At 53.6% G+C, this 22,502-nt stretch overlaps 1 protein-coding gene across 1 annotated transcript in view; it reads left to right on the plus strand.

Moving 5' to 3' along the window:
* SAMHD1 (SAM and HD domain containing deoxynucleoside triphosphate triphosphohydrolase 1) overlaps window positions 1–15,967 on the plus strand; it is a 28,130-nt gene extending 12,163 nt beyond the window's left edge. The window contains exons 8-16 of the mRNA XM_075438469.1: window positions 1,762–1,862; window positions 1,965–2,073; window positions 2,646–2,737; window positions 4,113–4,228; window positions 7,107–7,246; window positions 9,994–10,083; window positions 11,224–11,328; window positions 11,686–11,823; window positions 13,905–15,967. Coding sequence (XP_075294584.1) covers window positions 1,762–1,862; window positions 1,965–2,073; window positions 2,646–2,737; window positions 4,113–4,228; window positions 7,107–7,246; window positions 9,994–10,083; window positions 11,224–11,328; window positions 11,686–11,823; window positions 13,905–14,027 — 1,014 coding nt within the window. The 3' untranslated portion in view covers window positions 14,028–15,967. The remainder of the gene's footprint in view (window positions 1–1,761; window positions 1,863–1,964; window positions 2,074–2,645; window positions 2,738–4,112; window positions 4,229–7,106; window positions 7,247–9,993; window positions 10,084–11,223; window positions 11,329–11,685; window positions 11,824–13,904) is intronic.
* The last annotated feature ends 6,535 nt before the right edge of the window (window positions 15,968–22,502 follow it).

The raw sequence follows: 22,502 nt of genomic DNA on the forward strand, positions 1-22,502 counted from the left end.
CTTGGATTTATTGCAGAAACAAACACAGAGGCAGGGTTAAGACTTCAAGAAATGTGTTGCCTCAAGAGGCAAGGAAGAAGAGATGGTGATTATTAATTCTTGCAAGTCTATGAAAGAAGGAATCCTCTCTCCTCATTTTACACTTTACAGCTCTTGTCATCTCTTTAAGGACACGCGCTCAGTTGCTACCAGAATTAAAAAGCCGTCAGTGGGAGATCTGTCATGACAATCTGGTCTTAATCAGAATCTGTATTTTGTCCCAAACAAATCACCCACAAGTCAGCACTTACCCATTATTTTCTGCTGTAGTAGTGTGTAGTTCTACCATGTGCACTCTGATGACAAAGAGAGGGAACTTAGAATCACAGAATGCTTTGGGGTGGAAGGGACTTTCAGAGGCCATCCAGTCCAACCCCCCCACAGCGAGCAGGGACATCAACTGGATCAGGGTGCTCAGAGCCCCATCCAACCTGGCTTGCGGTGTTTCCAGGGATGGGGCCTCCACTATCTCTCTGGGCAACTTAGCATAATAAAATTCATTCAGATCTTATAGTAAGCGGATACTCATTTGCAAAGTCGTCAAGTTGACTTTTACCCACTGACACTCATTTGCACACAAATCTTGCTGCCTGCCACTGCCGTGATCTTCTGCCAGGTTCTAGCCAAAAGTCTCTTTTTCCTTGTTTGCATTCTGTGCCTGTTCTCCAGCAGGATAACAGGAAAAGGAGTGTCATCCGTGATACGTGGCAACCTGCTTGCCACTCTCCTGCTGTTCGGCTGCAGGAGCTTCCGCTGGTGGACCACCGTGGTGGTCTTACCAGAGCGCCGGCTCCTGTGCCACCGAGGTGTCTGTGCTGCGGTGCTGTCGCGTGGCAGGCCGCCTGGCCCTGATGGGAACAACGCGTTCCTTCTGCGTTGAACAGAAGCGGTGTCCTGAACGTTGTCCCGGTAGCAAAGGGCCTTGTGATCAGCGCAGGATGTTTTCACGTGTGGCGTGCTTTCTTCCCGCTGCCTGCACACGTCTGCTCTTAGTCATCAGGTTTAATTTTTCTGTAGTGCAGATAAATGAAAGCCATTTATGTGTTTGTATGCAGTGTTTCCCGCCTTCAGAACTGCAAGGCCGCTTTATGGCATTTTTTGTTTAGCTGAAGAATCATTAAATTTTCAAGAAAACAATGTTTATGGGTAACTTGTATCTTCTTATTTCGGTGTTGATTTCCTGTTTGCCTCAGGGCTGAATTGTCTGTTGTGGGTTAGGAGTTTAAGTAGCTGGCTGTTTAAACAATTTTTGTTTAAAACATCTAAATAATTGCTTTAAAACTCTGTTCTAGAAAGCATACAGTTGATTGCAGAAGACTGCAAGACAGCAACGCATTTGTGGGTTTACCTAATTCCCAGAGGATTAAATGATTACAACCTATTCCCCTCTTCGCTGCGCCTTTTTTTTTTCTCTCCTAGTAAAGCTGCAAGCTTTGCTTTGGAAGAATAGGAAATGAAATACTTGTGTGCGTGGTTTTTTATCCTTCCTGATACTCTGGGAGGTCAGCTGCTGAAGCATTAGTCTGGATTTCTAATGCCTAATGGCTTCTGAAAGCTCTTTTCTTGTCTTTGGTTTCTTTGCTACCCCAGTGTTGGATGTTTGTCACAGGCAAAATCAAAGTGTATTTCCACTGTCTTTAAAAAGTTGTTCTGACATTGTGTGGACACTTTAATTTCTTATTGTTTCTGATTTTTTTGTGTTCTTGGCTCCCCTGGTGTTAGTGGCCCTACCTTGGTCGACGGAAGGAGAAAAGTTTCCTATATGAGATAGTGGCGAACAAAAAGAACGGCATTGATGTTGACAAATGGGATTATTTTGCAAGGTACAAATCTTAAAGTTTTTGTTATGAATTCCTACTGAAACAATGCTTCTGTATGTACCAGTATGATCTCATTGTTAAACGCTCTCTGTGGAATGCTTTTAGGGATTGTCATCACCTAGGAATCCAGAATAATTTTGATTATAAGCGATTACTTAAATTCACTCGAGTCTGTGAAGTAAAAAACCAGAAGCATATCTGTACCCGTGACAAGGTAAGCAGCGTGTGTGACCGAGGGCGCGCTCCGCAGCAAAACCCGCGGGGCACGGCGAAGGCTGCCTCGGGCAGCGTGGTGCGGCCGCGCTCGGGGCTGCGGGGGGGTGCGGGGGTTGCCTGCCGGACACGTTTTTAGCCCTGGACAGGAAGGAGGAGTTGCTGCTCTGAAATCTGTTCTCAGAAGCAACTGGTTGAAGGGAGGGAGGGACAGAGCGAGGCTCTGTTTGAGGGGGCTCCTGGCGGGTCCTGCCAGGGGAGACTCTGCAGAACCCTCAGCTGCGCCCGATCCTGCTCCACGTCTTCCGAGCAAGAGGTGAATGTGGCTTTGGCGAGGGGCTGCCAAAGGAGCAAGAGGTCCTCTTCTCTGTCCAGGCTGTCTGCAGTCACTGCCACCTCTGTGCTCTCCCACGGCGGCCGGAGTCTGCTTCAAAAGTTGAAAATTGTGAAAAATAACCGTTCTGCTCTATGCTGCAAACAGAAGGAGATGACTCATTTGATTCCTTGGTTGTTTTAGTTTTTTAATTAAGACAATGTCAAAAGTAAAAGATCACTGGTTTTTTTTTGATTCAGGAAGTTGGAAATTTGTATGATATGTTCCACACACGCAATTGCCTGCACCGGCGAGCATACCAGCATAAGATTGGCAACATCATTGAAATAATGCAAGTATTATACTTTCCTTTTCTTGCATTCCATTTATTTTTTAAATACTTCAAACTTTGAAACCATGTATCTGTTTGGACTGTTCAGATAGTCAATAAGGTGTGACACAGAACAAAAGCCACTGGGCTATGTAACCCAGTTCTTGTGGCAGGGCTTAGTGCTTAGAGGCTGTGATTAACCAAAAAAAAAACCCAAACAAACAAAGAGAGGAGGACAACAGCATCCTTCCTTGTGAAATTTAATTGGAGGAAAATTACTCAAGCCCTGAAGCAGCATAGGACCAGGGTGCACTTATGCTGTTTTACCTGCTGACAGCTGAAGTCAAATCTTTATCTGCAAGTTAGAGGCCACTTAGCTCACATTGCCTGGTTGATGGAGCAAGGTTACTAACAGAGTAAAGTAACGAGCAAGCTTACTTTAGCTCAGCTGAGGCCTGACTTTGTGTTTGTGTGATGCCATGCAGCAATTGTTCACGACCAACTCAGCTGCCTACCTGCGTTTGTACCTCTCTTGGTGGTGTCTGCAGAATTTACCCTATAGCATTATTCCTTCTACTTTTCTTGAAAAGCAGAAATACTGGTATCCCCAAGTATTTTTTCAGTAGGATCTTGGCTGCTGAGTAACCATCTGCTGAGTTTGGAAGAAAGGAACGCAGAGGGTTACACAGTACAGTGATTCATGACTGCTTTGATTTTGTAAACTTCAGTTCCTGGTTTAGTGATTCTCTAAACCTCAGACTGAAAACGCTAAGGTTTGACAGAACCTAGGTGTGAGGCGTGAAACAGCCAAGAATTTTAGTTCTTGGCCTTCCCTGATGATAGCAGCCCATCCAAAGGAGCGTACAAGCTGGAAATGACAACAGGAGGTACAGCGAACTCTGGAAGGACTTGATCTTTAGAACGTCAGTTTTTCCCACTTGAAAATACCACGTGTTTGTGATGCTTTGCCTTTACAACGCTTTGTATTCTCTCAGTTAACTCCTAGAGCAGAGAGTCTGTAAAAGGACACGGTGGTCTGTGAGGCAGCCTCGTTGCAGCTGAGTGACCGTGTCGCTGTCTTGCAGCCTTCTGCAGTCGTCTAAGCGATGTTAAACTCGTAGTCTGGAGCGTAACAAAGTGGAGTTGCTCGTTCACTGAAAGAAGGTTAAGGTCTGATCCCAGCCCGTTTTCAGTAAATGGAAAGACTTGAAATGCGCAGTGACAGCGTGGGGATAGGACACACTGCAGTGCCAGCAGGGTCGGCCGTGTGCTTGGGATGCAGGTTCATCTGTTGTCTTTTATTCATAATATACTAAAGCATTTCTTTTTTGATTCTTGAGCAATAAGTTGTTTCAAAATGATGCTATCCTTAACTCTTAATCTTGTCTCAAATTAGGATTACGGAAGCCTTTCAAAAAGCAGACAAATTTTTTAAAATAGAAGGCTCTGGAGGGAAACTGTACCAGATTTCTACAGCAATGGAGGACATGGAAGCCTACACTAAGCTAACTGGTATGAGATCTCAGAATTTTTCTTTACAGTAAAAGAACATGAGTACCTGCTAAAATGCTCTTTTTACAGCTGTTGGCACAGTGGGCCCTTGCCTCTGACTAGGGCTCTCCAGTACTGCTTTTGTGCACAGATGGTGGGGCAGACCTGGACCATCCCATCTCTCTGCTCTCCTGTGTTGCTGGGGGAGCAAGACCTTCTACTTTAAATTACTTTTATGTTGGGAGAGAGAGAAACACCAGCTTCTTATGTTCCACACACACTCAAATTCAGATTATTGCAAGTATGCTGTCAGGAGGTCCTGCCTGTGCCCTGAGTTTGTTGCACTTGTGACAAGTGGGGTGTTAAGTCAGCTCTGAGCGATACTACATCTGGCTACGTCAGGCAGAGAAGTACTGTACGTGTGTTGCAGCGGGAAACCAACCCCAAGGCAGGTTCCAGAGGGCTCTGATGGGGTCTTATTCGATTTGCTTGAGACATTGCTACCCTGCTTGCAAATGTAACAGAAGAAAACAAAATCTGAACAACTTAGCTTATTGCTGAAAGTTTATGGGAGCTTGGATAGATTGTGAGAGTGGTTTTCGTAGGGTAAGTAGAGGGGGCAGCAACCTGCTTGAAGACATGCAGGGGAAGTCCAGCATGATTAGGGAATGAAGCAAACAAGCTAAGATTTGTGACGTTTTGCCATTTCTCAGAGTCTGGCTCAGGGCTGTGAAGAGGCAACACAGAGAAATTAGGGAGCTGACAGAAAATGGCTTGAGTTGTGTTGTGTCCTCTGTTATGTAGTGCCACGGCTTCCCACCACCGTTGCATCTTGGTTTTGTCTGCCCTTGCTGGTCTTTGCGGTGAGGCACGCCAGCATTCTTCCGGTTGATGTTCAGTGCTGCGGCGTGCCGTTACCAGCTTCGTGCAGCGGGGGGGATGGAGGCCAGTATGGGCAAGGCAGAGCCTGCTGCACCGAGGGGTTTGTGGTGGGGTGGCTGCGGGGACAAGGGTGCTGCAGACCCTGCTGAAGAGTGCTCCCAAGTACTGGCAGCTCTGCAGCACCTGTGAGCTACAGCTCACGAGGAGTCCCAAGGCATCTTTCCTGAGTGGCAAGGCAACTTTCCTGAGTTTCTATCACCAAGCCTTGGCTGGTCAACAGTGAGACTCAAGGACTTCTATCTTTGGTCCATGGACAAGGTGGCAGACGCTGAGGGCACTGTTGCAGAGGATCCTGTGTGCTTTAACCTGTGTCATGCTAAAGGCCTTCTGCTGGCAATCCTTCATCGGCCACAGCCTGTGGTGACTGCCTGCTGGCCTGCTGTTCCTGGTGAGGAGCACGGCTCGGGGCAAGGGGCAGGGCTGTCCCCTGCCTCTGTCTGCCGCAGCTCCCTGTACTGTTCAACAAGGAGAGCTGGACAGCCAGGAGAGTGATGTGAGGAATATGCCGACATCGGATGCAACGGTGGGCCACGAAGGACAAGTATGTTTTTGTCCTCTTAAACCAAAGCACTTCCTTCCCTGCCTCCAGTGGTTGCGACCTGAGGGCTTCTGAGAGGACAGTAGGCTTGTTTTCAGTGGCCCGTGGTGAGTGATGCCTTTGGGAAACTGTGCAGTTGCCTCTTGGGTCTTTGCAAATGATAAACCTCTGTGAGGTTCTGCAGCAGAAAGTTCCCTGGCTTTCTTCCATGATGGGTGAAGAACCGCCATGAGTTCTTGATTTGTTGCCTCCTGATTTGACAGCAAATCCTAGTTTTAGTAAAGGATGACACAGCAAACCTTTCCTTGTCACCACTGCTTTTGCACAGCAGATGTGTCCATGGGCTTCTTGTTTTCCTCTCCCTTCTCTCTTCTCTCCATCTGAAGAGACCTAGTCTGTTCCTTCTCGTGGAGAGGTTCCTGGCTTTGATCGACCTTGTCCATAAAAATAACCCTCAGTTAAAGGTGTTTTGGCCCATAGCTTGCTCCTGGAGCGTGTTGGGAGCTTCCTAAGCCGGCCACGGGGCGTTGCAGAGCTGTGCTTGCAGCTCGTGTCGGAGCTGCCTCGGTATTTCTGGCCAGGGAATGCGAATAGACACGGAGCGCAGCTGAGTTGGTTGTGGCAGGCGAGCAGCATCCTGACAGCAGCCGGCTCTTCAGGACAGCCCAAAATAACCTTTCTGCTCCGAAGCCACATCAAAAGAGCCCTGCGTCTTGCTGCTCGTATTGATGGTGGGAAGCACGCTGCGTACTGCGCTGTCATGTGGAGGCAAGAGGGGGGACTTTGATGCTATCATCCAAAGCCGGAGAAGTGCGGAAGGTTGAACGGAAGTACTTTGTTCTTTGAGAAGACAGAGCACCCTTGTCCCCGAGCCAGGTAGTGCTGGCGTTTAGGGTGTTCTGCTGGACAAGATTGGCTAAGTAAGAAGAGGAAGCAACTTCCAGTGAAATAACAAAACTTGTTGCAAGGGTGCGAATTGAGCTAGTTTTTCCACCAACACCTGTTACGAATCTGATGATAATCCAGATGATGCTGTAAGTGAATTCTCAGTTGTCAGACTTGGTATGTTCGATCGTTCTGAACATGAGGAAGGACTTCTTCACCCTGAGGGTGACGGAGCCCTGGCCCAGGCTGCCCAGGGAGGCTGTGGAGTCTCCTTCTCTGGAGAGATTCCAGCCCCGCCTGGACGCGGTGCTGTGCAGCCTGCTCTGGGTGACCCTGCTTGGGCAGGGGGTTGGGCTGGGGGACCCACAGAGGCCCTGCCAGCCCCTGCCATGCTGGGACTCTGTGTTCTCTGAGAGCGCGTGTCTTTCCTGAGCCAGCAGGCTTTCGTGTTGCGTTAACCTTTGTCCCTGTACATGCATTTGCTGTGACGCTGGATTGTGGCATACTTAACGGAAATCGATGCAACTTTGGCAGATAATATCTACCTGGAAATTCTGCACTCAAGTTGTCCAGAACTGAAGGAGGCACGAGAAATTTTGCGTAAAATAGAACGACGTGAATTATACAAGTTTTTAGGAGAGACTCAACCTGAAACAATGAGGGAAATTGTTAAGGTAATGTGCATTGGTGGAAGATTCTGAATTCTGTCCCTGTAAAAATGTTCTCTAAGTTGCTGACCATCTTTTTCTCTGTCTCTTTTGGGTTTTTTTTTGTTTTGCTTAGCTGCTATTCCAAAAATAGTCAAAAGTTCTCCTCCTGTCTTTATGTAGCTGAGCCGTGAAACATACTATAGTAAACTGGGAAGAGTTTTATCTACAAGCAGCCAGAAGAATGGCAGGAGATGGAAATTCAGAAGCTGATTATTGCAGAAAGATTTTCAGAAAAAAAACTGTTTTGTGAAAAATACAAAATTGCATAGAAAGCTGTCATAGTCCAGTGATTGAAAAGGTTGTTACTATCATCTTGTGTTCATTAAAATTTCAAAATAATAAGGAACACATTTGCTTTGAATTGTAAATTGTGTGGTTTACTTTGAGGACAAACATCAAACAATAATAACTTCCAAATTTCTTGGTATTGAATTCTGTACTTAGCATGAGCACGCATGTGTTTTTTCCGGTGTTTGCTTTTCAAAGCACTCATCAGACATCAGCTCAACCGCTGTGGTCTCATTTCAAAATAATGTTCTATTAGAGCTGACATAGCTTCAGATGGCTCAGCTTTTCTTTGTAAGATGCTATACCACATTATCAGATCATCAGTTAATTATCTCTAAACTTCAGCCATGGTGCTTTATATTTTCCATGCCAAATTTCCAGAAGTGGCTGACTGTATCTAGAAACCTTAATGAAAGTAGTTCAGCCCTTTTAAGGAATGAGGTTAGAGAAGGACTGCTAGATGTCTTACTGCTCTGTTGATCTTTTTGTTTGGAGAGAAGGTTGGCTTGTGTTCTTTGTCTAAGAAAAAGCATTAAGAGATTCTGTATTAAAAAAGTAGGAGGAAATAGGAGGAAGGAAAACATGAAATGGTTGTCCCATTGATTGTCAGGTTTCTGCCTTCTGAGGAGGAGTTGGGGACGGATAGCCTCACAAATACGGAGATGGGCAGGAGGGTGAATTGCATGAGTTCCACCTTTAAGCAGTTCGTTTTAGAAGCTTGGTTAATGAAAAGAAAAACTCTCACTTTGGAAATCCAGCCAGAGGCGTTGAGTCTCAGGGTATCTGGTGTGTTGTTTTGAAGGGAGACAGGATAGCTGTTGGTGCCGTAATTATATCCAGCCAGTGCTTCACAGCTTCTGGTGCTCCCCTGGGGGAGAGTTCTTCCTCCTGTGGTGCAGGAGCCTGTTGCAGGAGTGCTGGAGGCTCGGCTTCCCTGAACTGCTAGAGGTGAGCAGCGGCTAGGCAACACATAGCCATCTCTGTTCTGCTCCTTAAGAGACCGCAGTGCCGTGAGGTCACCGTGTCCAACCCCCCTGCAGTGAGCAGAGACGTCTTCAACTGGATCAGTTTGCCCAGAGCCCGGTCCAGTTTTGTGACCCTCAAGCTGGCCAGCACCAGGGAAACATCCCAAATCGCTACAGAATTCTTAAATTCAAAGCTGTTTCCAGTTAATGCAAACTGGAAGAGGTAACTTTTTAAAAAAAAAAAAAGGTAAGCAAAGAACAACAAAGAAGAGAAAGTTAGCGTCATGCATTCTGGTAGAGACTGCGAACAGAACAGCTTGTGCGCAGGTTGCCTCCTGCCAGTTGCCTCCTGGCAATTCTTTCCTCTGGGTTTGCTCTCAGTCTAAACCTTTGCTTGGCTTCCCAAGTCACAGCAAACCACACGTGTGCCTCAGCGTGGCCATACGTGTGATTCCCTGCTCTTCTCTGCACTCTCCCCGTCTTTGCTATGGACAAATCGACAGCAAAAAACCAAAATGCTGCTAGTTGAATGCCTTCCCCCCGGGCCTGTCTCCTGGATGCTCTGTGCTGCACTCAAAGCTTTTCTCCCATGGGTCTCAGTTGCTCTCGGGAAGTCTTGCTTCATCAAATCTTGCACCTTCCCCAGAACGTAGCAGCCCTGGACAGAGGTGGACAGGCAGCCTTCTCCCTCCTGCCCAGCCACAGCCTTTGAATGAGAACTTCGCCATTGCCATGAACAGCTGCTCCCCATCGTACCGTGCTCCTCTGCCTGGCTTTAGCCTGGCTGTCAGCAGGGAGTATTCTCTCGGGTCCAAAACTGAGCAAAACCCACTTGTGGGTTTCAGCTTTTGGCTTCTGGAGTAGGTCACCGTCCCCTCCAAAGCTGCCCTAGGAGCGTGCTGCTTCTGCTGTGTTCATAGTGATCGGTGACATTACTGATCTTGTCTGTCTCGTGGGGTTTTTTACGTGTTTCAGCGTACAGGTATAAAAGCTTTATTAGAGGGTGAGATCCTGCAGCCCTTCATTGAAAGCAAAAAAAAGTTCCGTAAAAATGTTTAGTATTCAGCTTTGGGGAACTTAATGGCAAAACATTTGTATTAGTAAAACAGTTACTGGAAGGTACTTATTTTCTGCTTTCGTGGAGACTTTAGCGTCCTGGACAGACACTCTCTCTCGCGCACGCCGCTCCTCTCATCTGCTGTAAAACTCCTCCTCCGTGGGCTGGCAGTGTTTGGGTCTTATCAATTATATAAGCTTGTTCTGTTTCTATAAAATTGGTAGAAAACTTATGGATAAGGTATACAAGGGTTCCAGCAACTAGATTGCTGCAAGAAGAGGCAGTCAAGCTATGAAGAAATGAAAGCTTTAGTTTAGTGACACGTTCTGTCATGTGTTTTTTTGCCTCGGTCTAGACCTGATAGTGCACAAATCTAATCTGAGTGACTGTCTTTTTTTCAGAGTAATAGCCTGGCAGAAAGCATTGCTAATTCCAAGCCAGAAAAGGATCCTCCAGATGTGGAGCTAAAGGCTGAAGATTTCATAGTCGATGTAAATATCTCCCAGAGCCGGTTCAGAGTAAAAACTTTTCAATCACAGAGGGCCTCGTATACCACAGGGAAAACTGGAGATATGTTTCGATGCGTTTGCAAAGTGAAAAAACAAAGCCCCGGGGGTTGTCTCATAAATGCTGTGCTAGCTGTCCAGCTCGAGGCTCCGAGGGCAGCCGTGCCTGGGTCGCTGTGGCTGGGAGGGCCTGGGGGCAGAGCCTTCGGCGTTTGGACACCTCTGCTCCCAGTGACAAACACGCTCCCCCTGACTGTCCTCGCTCTGAAAAGGAGCGGTGGGGAAACCTCTGGGTTTTAGTTGGCAGTCACTGCTGCGGGTTACGAAGGCGAGTGGACCACGGGCCCCGGTGGGAGGGTGACAGACACGGAGACTTCCAGGCCTCCAGGATTGCACGCCTGGTGCGTGGCAGTCACTCCTGGGTTTTGTCTTCGCGTAAAGCTCCTTGCGCCGCAGCTCAGTCTGCAGCCAGCGCCGGTGGGAAGGAGGGAGACGGAGACAGAGGGCAGAGCTTGAGCGGTCTGCAAGGATCGAATAGCTTAATCCCTGCTCTTGGTTAATTCTGGAAGAGCTAACGAATAGAGTGCATCACCAGCCACTTCCAAAGCTGCCTTGCGCTGAAGATTCACCTCAGACTGGGTAAAACTGTAGTAGTTTACTTAGCTTCAAAGTCATTGACTCTGCTTTCCTTGTCCCACAAATTGAAGTCATGGGGAAGCGGGCTCCTCCCTGCTGACCACAGAACTGCTGCTGTACCAAGCAGGTGTAAATAACGTTGTCTAAACCGTATGCTTAAAACTGCAAGCTCTGCTGCTGCCTCCGTGGGTGGCAGGGGGCGCAGGCTGGCGAGGACCAGCGTGCTGGAAACCGGAGCGTTGCAGGGCGCGACCGGGAACTGGTTGGTGTAAATATGAACATCCACCTGGCGGCTTCAGAACGAAAGGTGGTGGAAGAAAAAGATGTAAAGTGCAAATACCAGATTGTTCTGTTAAGTAATCCTTTGTTAACTACTGTTCTGTTTGATTAGTGCCTTTTAAAGAAGTACAGTGTGCATCCTTTTGTGTTTATTGTGAGAAAACTAAAGACAAACGTAACAAACGCCGTTTTCTTTGTCTCACCCGCAAGGTTATCAATATGGATTATGGAATGAAGGAGCAGAACCCCATTGATAATGTTCTCTTCTATTGCAAGGCCGATCCTTCCCAGGCAGTCAAGATCAGCAAAGAGCAGGTAGTGTTTTATTTTCCTCCACTGGCTTCTGTAAGGCGTCTTCACAGCTGGCGGTGGAAGCGGTTACAGCCCTGCATGGTAGCTCTTGCAGGAGGTGTAGCGAGGCCGTGGAACCCACGGTCTGCGGTGCGTGTTGTGCTGTTACAGTCGGGAATACTGACAGCCTTTCCGTATGAACAGGGTTTAACCTGAGTGCACTGGGACTCTGAGAAACATACAGGTGATTTGGATGAAGCTTGTGGATTGGAGCGGGGTGTTTTTTACTGCTTTCCATTTGTATTCAGATGAAAAAGTTGAAGTTCATTGGATTCTAAATTCCAAGAAATACTAAAGCTTATTTCTTTTTTTATTCCAAAGGTTTCAAAGCTTTTACCCATGACGTTTGCAGAGCAGGTTATCCGGGTTTATTGCAAAAGTCAGGATCCAAATATTGTTTCAGCTGCAAAACAGTATTTTATTCAGTGGTGTATAGAGAAGGATTTCACCAAACCACAGGTAACAAATTCACATGTTACTTTTCTTGTTGTTAGAGCTCTTCCCGTTTGCCCATAAGCTTGCTCTTTCATTAAAGAACTTGGCGTTCGGGCCTTGTCTTTGTGGCAGAGCCGCTGCTTGCTGACCTGGCTTCTGGTTTTATTGCGGCTCGCATCTGGGCGGGCTCTGGTTTCACTGAGATAGTGACGGGTTTGCTTTGGTTTGACGTAAGGTCATTGGGAAAGTCGTGTTTTATTACAAAGTTAGTATCCACACAGACACTGACTAGAGCGTGGGTGCAGGTTTGCTCATACAAAGGCTTAAAACAGCACTGAGAGATTAAACGATCTAGGGAAGAGGTCAGATCAGTTCTGTTGCTTTCCCCCTTTCCCTTCCTTGTTCACCAGCGATTAAACTCGCCCCTCCCCCAGGAGAATCACGGTCAGTCCATTTTCTCTGAGCTGGAGTGGAAAATACCTGTGGGAACTAGATTGCAAACCTCTGCTCGCGGGTCTGAGTTACCTGTTCTCTGTCTTTCCCTTTTCTGCCAGCTGTCAGAGCATGCAAGTCCCCAGCTGCGAGGAAGGAAGAGGGTATGTTACAGCTCACCTGACGGGTTGTTTTGTGTTGGGAACCGCGTCAGAGCAGACCCTGAGTCCCCACGTCTTGCTTTGCGTTCCTCCTGCCAAAGGTGGCGGAGGAGCCGGTAGCAGTCGCGGCTGGGAACTGGCGACGGGTGATAGCGCAGCCCCGTCACACACCCCTTGCGGGAAGGTGGGCGCCCTCATCGAAATCAGCTGCTGCGTGCTGATACTTCCAGTCTGCCCATTGTCGTAGGGACGCAGTTACGGTTGTATCCAGTGAGTTTTTCTCAGTAGAAAATGGGAGTGAAGCCACTCCGCTACGTGCGTGAGCTGTGGCGGTGCTGGGCTGGACACGCCAGTAGGTCTGACGGCTGCGCTGGCGAATCTGCTGCTGCCTTTCGCCCCTGATAGCTGGCTTTCGCTTTGTCTGATGGTCATACCAGGGCAGGGAACAGCTTGCCTCAGTTCCACACGCTTTTTCAGATATTTTCCACTATCTGGGATCAAGCCTCAAAATAAAATAAATGCTTATAGTAAAATCTCCAAGTTGCGTAAGAAAGGCAGCGTGGACAGCTTGGTCTGTGAACCAGGTGTATTTTTCCTGTTCATCGAGTATGGTGATGTCCCTGGCCTTGCATCGTGCTCGCTGGAGGCACCTGCGAGTCTTGTTCAGGGAAAGAGCTACATCCGCTGGTGTGAAAGACCACGCAGCAGAGGAGAGTTCTTCCATGCTGGGGCTGCAGCTGCAGGCACCAACAACTTGTTTTGAGGCTGGTTCTTATCTCATGCTGCTGGCATCTGCCTGGTGAGAGCGGTGAATTTCAGAAGGGCTTTTTACAAATGGATCAAAACTTTCTCTGCTCATAGCGTGCAGAGTGTGGTTGTATCTACAAGCGTCGTCTTCTAGCTCTGCATGTCCGTCCCGCGGGCCCTGGCGTGTCGCGGGGCGTCGCAGCGTGGGTCTCGCCAGGTGATTGCTGACCTCGGGGGGCCGGCTGCTCTCCGGGCGGTGTTAGCGGTGCCCGAGCACTGGATGAGCGTACGTATCTGACAGGGCGGAGACCGTACCGGGTACCGGAACAGCGCCGTGTGCTGTGGGGCAGCGAGAGGCACGTCCAGGCACCTACAGCTGGGAGGTGGCCACAGCTGTAAACCAGACGCGGCGGTGAATCGGAGGCAGCGCGCAGAGCAGTGTTCCCGGGTTCGTGGAGCAGTGCCCAGAGCACAGGCCTGCCGCTCTTCCCGCGTTTGCCGGTCACACCTTGGGGAGGGGCGAACTGCCGGTGGCGAAGGCTCCTCGGGGCGCGCGGGGCTGCTCTTCTCTCTGCCAGATGCTGCCACTGACTACGGCAGTTTCCATCTCTGCGCAGCCTGCCAAGTTGGTTGATTCACAGCGCTCCTAGGGCCTTGGGTTTGTTTTTTCTAATAAGTCTGATGCTGAGCTGCTTCTCTCCTGCTTTAGGGTAGAAAGCAGATGTGAATGTACCAGCATTAATGTTTTCTGACTTTTAATAACAGGATAGTGACGTGGTTGCCCCTCACCTAACTCCAATGAAGAAAAGCTGGAATAACTCGAGAGACGGTGAACACAGGACAGCTTCAGAACCCAGCTGCAAACAAAGGCTTGCTTTTCACAAGTAACGCTGCTCCTTTTGCACTCTTCAGTCTGCTTCTCCAGGAGAGGAGGAAACCCGCGCAGCAGCTCTTGTAAAAGCCAGTTGAATGGACTGTAAGAGTTTGTGGAACAATGCAAAAACGCGTTTTACAGTACAGTGTGTTTTAATGTAGATATTTAAACAAAGTGCATATTCCAAGTAACTTTTAAAAAATTAAGTGTACTACAGCAGGGAAAACTCAGTTCTCGTTTATTTGTGAATGTGTTGGTGCTGTAGCAAGAGTAACTTCAAAAATTGTGATTCATTGTTATTAGAAGAAGTGCTGAGGACACGTTACCGTTCCCTCTGGTCCTGACCCCTTCTTCAGACGACTGCGATTTTGCGTGAGCTAGCAGAAAAAACGTCCAGCTCGGGTTTTTTGGCTTTTTTGGTTTTGTTTTGTTTTTTTCTCTTCAGTACCTGAGGAAGAGAGGAGAAATTATGCTTCTGAAAATATAGTGAGGTGACAGAACTTTGAAATAACCATAGATGGCATCTTCAAGAACAGCAAAAGAAATTTCATTTAAAAAAAAAAATAAAAGGGGGGGAGAGGGGAGTCTCTAATAGCCAAGGATTACTGCTCCGGTGTTCAGAAAGCTGATGAAGGTGCAGGTCTCTTGCTATACGTGCAACCATGATTTTTATTGAAGTAACAACGCATTGCAGCGCCATGCAGCCTTTTATCGTTTTATAGCGTATTTTTGATACAGTGAATGTTATTTTTACTGTTGCACTGAACTGCAAAAGCCGGTCGAGCCGTCCATTGTGCGAGCGCTTGCAGGGAGGCAGAGCTGCTGGGACGCGCACCGCTCGGCGCGCTCCTGAGCCCCGGCAGGATGCGGCCCCGGCACGGCTCCTCTTTCTGTGTCACGCTGTACTGGGTAGACGGGCTCACTGGGAACTCTGCTGCTCTGCTGTCCCTTCCCTGCTCCTCCTGGAGCTCCGGCTGCTGTGCCTGTATGATTTATTTTTTTTTCCCCTGGTAGAAGTAGGAGGGTTCTTATGTTTTCCCCTTGCTGGCAGCACTGATGTGAGGGCTGCTAAATGTCTGAAGAGAAGACCTTTTTCCTCTCATCTTTTACTCAGGTCTAAGAGGAAGGCTGCTTTCATTAAGTAAAACCTAAAAGCTTGAAGAAGCCTGCTCTCAAAACTGAAAATGCAAAGCAAAAGGTTCAGAAATGCTCAGAAATTGGAACGAGCTTTGGATTTTTATATCTGAAACGGGGAAAGTGAGGTTCAGCGTGGCCAGCCAGGCGTGGGTAACTAGGTTAGTTTCTGAAAATACCACGATGGGAAGTCACCAGGAGAGAGCTGCAGAACTCTTTTTGTACCTGACTGCGTTCCGTTTGCCCCGGGATCTGAGAGCTGTTAGGCAGGGGGAAGGAGAAGGAGTGTTGCTGTACTTCCTCGGATTTCATTTGTTGATAAATCCAGCAGGCATTTTGTGCTCCGCTGTTCCCCGCCGTACCTGTGCGCGTGTGTGTAAAGGTGACGGGCTGCTACCTCTGCCGTCCGCGGCCCTGACGGCATTTCGGGTCCGCAGGCGAACCAGGTGACTGTCAGAAGGGTCATGGCCTCGTCAGACGCTGCGGAAGAGCCTCGAGCAGCAGCGCCGCGGGGTGAAGGCATGCGTCTCCCTTATCGGCGCGAAAATCAAGTGTTGTTCCGAATGATGTAGCTCTGTTGCTTGGGTTTGTTTGGAGGCTGTTGGAAAAGGTGCACTTTACACTTGGGGAAGATCTTTTGCTTACGTTTAAGCAGAAATTCTGACTTAATGTTAAGTTCTGAGACAGAGCGTTTCTTTTTCTCAAGCGTGTTAATCTGAGCCTCTCCGGACTAAGAAAGAATTTATAAACAATTATTTTACTATTCTTTTAAGGATCTGCAGTGTGTGAGCTTTATTAAAAATGGTCTTACGGTTACAAAGAGCCGAGTGCATCTCCGAAGGACGAACGCTGCTCTGTGGAAGTGCGGACCTTCCAGCCTGGGGAGGTGGCTTCTTGGTTGGTGCTCACTCACGAGCAGCGTGAGTGGGAACCGCGGCGGAGCCGGGTCAGCGCCGGGGAGCGTGGGGCCGGAGGTGGGGCTGACACAGCTGTGTCGGGACGGGGGGTCCGAGCTCTCCCCGTGCCTTGCGGAGCGGCAGCAGCCGCCCAGGGCAGGGCACGCAGCATCCATACAGCAGCCAGCTTGGCTCTGGGCACTGTGCCGGCCACGGTGTAGGGGGAAAGGGAGAAGAGAAGCCATGACGGGACCAGCCCGACCCCCTTCCACGATGAAACGGCTGGCCTGGCAGCCGAGGGGAGAGCCGTGGGTGCTGTCTGCCTCGGCAAGCTGTTGGCGTGGGGTCTGGATGAGCGGACAGCGGGGTGGGCTGAGGGGCTGGGCGTGGGGGGCGTCGGGTGGTGGCACAGAGCCGGGTTGGAAGCCGGTACCTGGTGGTGTACCCCTGGGGTCAACACTGGGTCCAGTCCTGGTAGTCTGCATTGCTGATCTGGGGGGTGGGACAGGGTCTGCAGCTGACCCAGACGAGGAGGAGTGGGTGATGAAGAGAGCCTTGGGCTGCCGTCCCGAGGGACCTCCTCAGGCTGGAGAAGTGGGCCAACAAAAACCTCGTGGAGTTCAACGAGGAGAAGTGCCAAGTCCTGCCCGGGGGGAGGATCGGCTCCAGGCACCAGGACGTGCCGGGGGCCGCCCAGCGGGAAAGCGGCCTGGCAGGAACGGCCGTGGGGACACCAGGAGCCAGCGGCGATGGCCAGCAGCGTCCCGGGCTGCGGCAGGAGCAGCGTCACTGCAGGTCCCGGGAGGGGACCCTTCCCCTCGCTCAGCGCTGGCGAGCCCACCCCTGCAGTGCTGGGTCCAGCGCTGGGCTCCCCAGTGCGACGGAGACGGGGACGCACTGGAGAGCGTCCAGCGAAGGGCCGTGGAGGGACTGGAGCGTCTCTGCCGCGAGGAGAGGCTGGGGGAGCTGGGGCTGGGCAGCCTGGGGCAGAGCAGGCTCGGGGGATCTCACCAGCGCGGGTAGAGACCTGGAGGGAGGGTGCGGAGAGGACGCAGCCAGGCTCTGCCCAGGGGTGCCCAGGGATGGGACCAGAGGCCATGAGCACAAACTGGGGCACGGGAGGGTCCCTCTGAACATCGGGAAACGCTTCTGCACTGTCAGGGTGACCGAGCACTGGCACGGGTTGCCCAGGGAGGTGGTGGAGTCTCCATCCGTGGAGATACTCAAAAGCCGCCTGGGCATGGACCTGGGCAGCCGGCTCTGGGTGGCCCTTCTGGCACAGGGGCTTGGGCAAGGTGACCTCTGGAGGTGCCTCCAACCTCAGCCAGCCTGTGATGCTGTGATCCCACCCCAGCGCTACCCGCAGGAACACAAAATGGGCCTGGAGCCAGGGGCCACGTGTTGGCGAGGGGCGAGGCAGGGCCGAGAAGCTGGTGAAGAGAACTGGTCCCCAGTGCGTCCCTGGGTGGGCAGGATCTGTCGGAGCCGTTCCCCAGCACGGTGAAGGCTTGTGCCTTCCCTGCTGCCACCACCATCTGCCGCAGCAATGGCTGCCGTGGCAGGGGGATGTTCCTCCTCTTCTCCCCGAGCCACAGGCTGCCAGCCCAGGGGTGTGGGGGCTCTGGTCAGCTCGGTGGCTCTGCGGCCACCAGCCTTCACGGTCACGGGAGGTGACGGGGACAGACCCGGCTGGGGGCACTCCTTGGGAAGGGGATGGGGACCAGGAGAACGCTGATTTTTTTCGGGTGGGAGGATAGGGAGAGGGAGGGAGACAAACCTCCTCGGTCCCACCAGCTGGTGGGCTCCCAAGAAGCCACAGGCAATGGGGACTTTGCCGCTGGTCGGGGCGATCGCTGGGGGTCCGGGCGCTGGAGGGGGTCGGTGGGATGCTGCAGGCGGAGGAGGGGGGAGGAAGGAGAGGTCTGTGAGTAAAATGGGGCCGATCTGTCTTGCCTTCTGTCCATCCTGTCATCTTATATCCCTGCTGAATTGCTTCTCCCTTGGTCTGGTGTAGCCCACGCCGGCACATGATGGTGGTGGTGGAGAGACCCCCGGGCTGGGGCTGGGGCTGGAGCGGGGCTGCGGGCACCCCTGGCCCACGGTGTCTGGGGCTGGGGGGGTCCCGGTGCCGGCCCTGGGCTGGAGCAGCTGGAGGAGACAGCGGCTCCCCACGTCCTGCAGCAGCTCCCCACGTCCTGCGGCACCCATCAGCCGCTCCCCGGCCCAGCTGCCCCGCGGGGCCGTGCTGGGTGCCCTGCCCGGGGCCATTTCTGCCTTGGAGAGGGGAGTGGGCAGGGAGGCTCGGGAGGAGGATGAGCGAGTGGGGAGCGGGAGACCGGTGTCGGCTCGGGCAGTGGGTGTCGTCGCCGGGGCTGCTTACCCGCTCCACAGATGACTTTGTGTTGCGACGAGTCCGTGGTGAAGACGGACAAAGCGTATGCATCCAATATGGATGCTGCAAATGTCAAACCTTATTCATAGATTCAGTACCTTATATACTGTGTTTAAGATTATCTCATCGGAACATGCAACTCTCTAGTGACAGCTACAGATTATACCTGATATTTATGGTGACAACTACTGATTATATTTGATATCTGGTTTCTCATTAGGACAGGATACAACTTCCTCCCAGTAACATCTTTACTTGCCAATTGCATTTTTTGGCAGACCATTCAGTCCCATTTCTTTATGAATCTTTGCTTCCATTCTTGTTTACTTCTTTCTGTACTTTGCCACAGTCCTTGAATCCTTCATCAGGGCGTCCTTTGATCACTGACGTTGGTCAAGCAAGGCCTACAAGCCCTGCTCCACAGCAGCAAACCCCACGCTTTGGAAAGGGGATGAGTGGTCAAATGTTGCAAGGAGAGAGAAGCCATTCGTGGGGCATCTCCAACGGGCCGGGGGAGACGGAATCGGGAGGGAAAGGGCTGGTGAGGTTCAACGCAGGTAGGGCAGGGGGTAGAATAACATGGCCTGGGGCTCAGTGGGCTCCAGGCTTCCCAGACTGGTGGGTTTAGGGTAGGAGCTGGCAACGGGTGAGGTGATGGGGTGACACTGCAGCGCCCGGCCATGCTCCCAAAATAAGTCATACATGGCCAGACCAGGCAGGCTCTTGCCCTGCTGTGGAAATCCCTGGGACAGCCCTGCCTTGAGTCCCACCTTGGGGCTGGTCCTGCTGCTTGGGCAGCGATGGCAGGATGGAGGAGGAGGAGGAGGAGGAGGACAAGGAGGAGAGCTGGCCCAGTGTCCAGGAATGAGGGGCTAGGCCACGTCGAGCAGGCAAGAAGCAGCTGGTCGTAGAGCCGTGGGTGTGAAGGGGCCTGGGGAGGGCTCCTGTCACAGAATCATAGGATCCCAGCATGGCAGGGGTTGGCAGGGCCCTCTGTGGGTCACCCAGCCCAACCCCTGCCCAAGCAGGGTCACCCAGAGCAGGCTGCACAGCACCACGGTCAGGCGGGGCTGGAATATCTCCAGAGAAGGAGACTCCACAGCCTCCCTGGGCAGCCTGGGCCAGGGCTCCGGCACCCTCAGAGGGAAGAAGTTCTTCCTCGGGTTCAGCTGGAGCTTCCTCTGCTTCCGTTTGTGCCCATTGCCCCTTGTCCTGTCACTGGGCACCACTGGAAAGAGTCTGGCCCCGTCCTCCTGACCCCCACCCTGCAGATATTTAGAGGCATTTCTAAGGTCCCCTCTCAGCCTTCTCTTCTCCAGGCTGAACAAGCCCAGCTCCCTCAGCCTCTCCTCGTAGGAGAGATGCTCCAGTCCCCTCCTCATCCTCGTAGCCCTCCGCTGGACTCTCTCCAGTAGCTCCTCATCTTTCTTGAACTGGGGAGCCCAGCACTGGACACAGGACTCCAGATGGGGCCTCACCAGGGCAGAGTAGAGGGGAAGGAGAACCTCCCTCGTCCTGCTGCCCACACTTCTCTTGATGCACCCAGGGATCCCATTGGCCTTCTTGGCACCCAGGGCACGCTGCTGGCTCACGGTCACCCTGTCGTCCCCCAGCACTCCCAGGTCCCTCTCCACAGTTGTCCCCCCTTGTTGGGAGCAGGTCGGGGCGAGATGCCCGGCGTAGACTGGACACCCCCGAGACGGAAGCCCTGGTCCCTGGGAGGTGACGGGGTGGACAGAGAGTGTGTGTGGGGGGTTCCCCCCAGCCCCCCAGCATGGTGTCCTGTGCTGACCCCCCTGAGCTTGCCACAGGCGCTGGGATGGGGCATGGCCGTCGCTCTCACGGCTTCGCGGCGCCGCGCGGGAAGGACGAGGCCGGGAGCGCGGCTCTGCCCGTTTATTGACGAGGGGTCGCCGAGTTGCCCACCAGCCCCATCCCGGGGGCCACAGCCACAGGGTGGGGGCTGCCAGGGCTTGCTCGGTGCTGCCAGCACCCTGCTGCTCGCTCAGGCTGCTGCTCCGTCGGGGGACCCTGCGGTGCTCGGCCCCGCCATGCACCCCGTCCCCAGGCGGTTCTGCATCGCCGGGCCAGGCAGGGTGCTCCGTGCTGGGGGGGGGGCCGGTCCTGCAGCCACCCCGGGGACCCCGAGATCCCGCTGCAGCCGGTCCCCATCGCACTGCCCACACCGGCGGCTGGCACGTGAAGTGGGGGTGTTGGCGGGGACCGGGTGGAGAGATGCGGGGACGACGCCGTGTGCGTCCCGGCAGGCGGGGTGGGTGCTGGCAGGGAGCCGCCGTGTGCAAGGCGGCGGTCCCAGAGCGTGTCCCCAAAGCCACCTTCGTCCCCTGGGGCGGGGGGGTCAGGGCAGGCCCCACACTTCCAGGTCCTGGACGCAGAACTCCTCCCGGGACGAGAGGGTCTCGTTGCCGAAGGTCTCGCAGGGGTGGCTGCCCCCGCGGTGCAGGGCTCCGTCCAGCCACAGCCCGAATCTGCCGCTGCGAAGGTGCCCGGGGCGCGGTTGGCTGAGGGTCCCCTGCTCCGTGCCACGGCCACCTCCCGGGGACCAGCCACCCCCTGCTCCCGCTCCCGGGTGCCATCCGCTGAGGACAGGCAAGCACAGGGAGGAGACAGGGACCAGGCGGGGTGAACCGGCCGGTGCGGCTGGACAACCCCCGCCGGTGTTTTTGGCTTCGGACCACCAGCGCGTGCCCGGACTCAGCTCTGCAGGGCAGCCCGGGCTCGGGTCGTGGCCCCAGAGGCCACCAGGGCTGGGGACCCCGTGGGCTGCCAAAGCTGCCGGCGCGGCTCCTACCTGCCCCCGCCAACCATCAGCAGGTCCACGTCCCCTTTCACGAAGAAGTTGTTCCTGCCCGTCCACCTGAACACCTGCGTGGGGACAACAGGCGGCTGGGGCGCAGCATCCGTGTCCCCATCCTCGTCCCTGTCCTGCAAGGGGCAGCTGGGGGCATCTGTGCAAAGCTGGCTCTGCTTCTCCAGAAGCCCTGGCCGAGCCTGTGGGCACCATGCTGGCGCTGACCCGTCCCTGCCAGCAGCCCTGGGGCCCTCCCGGAGGGTGGCTGCCACCCGCTGATGCCACCAGCAGCGTTGCTCACCGGGGCCACCAGCCCTGTCACCCACGTGGAGCCCGGCTGGCGCAGGCAGACGTGGCTGAGCTGCCCCCACATCCCACTGACGCCGGGCTGTGACCACCCCGGCACGCGGAGGGTCCCCGGTGACACCCTGCTGGGCAGCGTCCCCTTCCCTGAGCCCCTCCCTGCCCGGCTGGCGGGGTCGTGGCTGCTCCCCCCAGTCCCGGGTGAAACCAGGGGTCTGCAGCTGGCGGGGACCCCCCGGGCGGCCTCACCTGCGTCCAGCCGGGTGCCATTGTGTCACCCCCACGCCATCACCCCGGACCCCTCCCCAGGACCTTGGGGACCCCCCGGACATGGCCAGGTCCTGGGGTCACTGCCAGCCCCCCCTCCCCGGGGCACCCCGCAGCTGGCAGCCTGCAGCCCCCACCTTCAGCTCCGGGGAGAAGGAGAAGAGGAAGCTCTCCCCGGTCCCGTAGAAGCCATTACTGCAGCGGATGGCGGTGGCAGAGAAGGCACCGAAGGCCTGGGGAGGGGGGGATAAAAAGGGGGGGGTGGGGGGGCGGGGAGGGGGGGTGGGTCCCATGCCACGGTGCTCGGTGGGGGTCCCCAGCGCCGGAACGCGTCCCCCCCATCCTGCCGGCAGCAGCCAGGATGTGGCCAGGCCATGGGTGACGCTGGGCTCACGGCCCCCAGCAGCACGGGGGGCTGGGGGGGGGGGGGGGGGGGGGGGTCCGGCCGTACCTGCGCCTCCGTGTCCCGGACGAGCAGCAGGGCCGGGGAGCCCGGCTGGCCCCCGCGCCGGTACAGCGTCCGCAGGCTGAAGCCGTCCCGGCCGGTGCCGTACAGCAGGCGCCAGGGCTGCTGCGTCAGCCGGGGGGGCAGGTGGGGGCCCAGCTGGGCAGAGCGGGCTCAGCGGGGGCTGGCAGGCTGACCCCAAGCACCCCCACCCCGAGTAGCCCCCCGGGAGGCCTCCCT

Source organism: Opisthocomus hoazin, chromosome 18 (genome assembly GCF_030867145.1).
Source record: "Opisthocomus hoazin isolate bOpiHoa1 chromosome 18, bOpiHoa1.hap1, whole genome shotgun sequence".
Lineage (NCBI taxonomy): Eukaryota > Metazoa > Chordata > Aves > Opisthocomiformes > Opisthocomidae > Opisthocomus > Opisthocomus hoazin.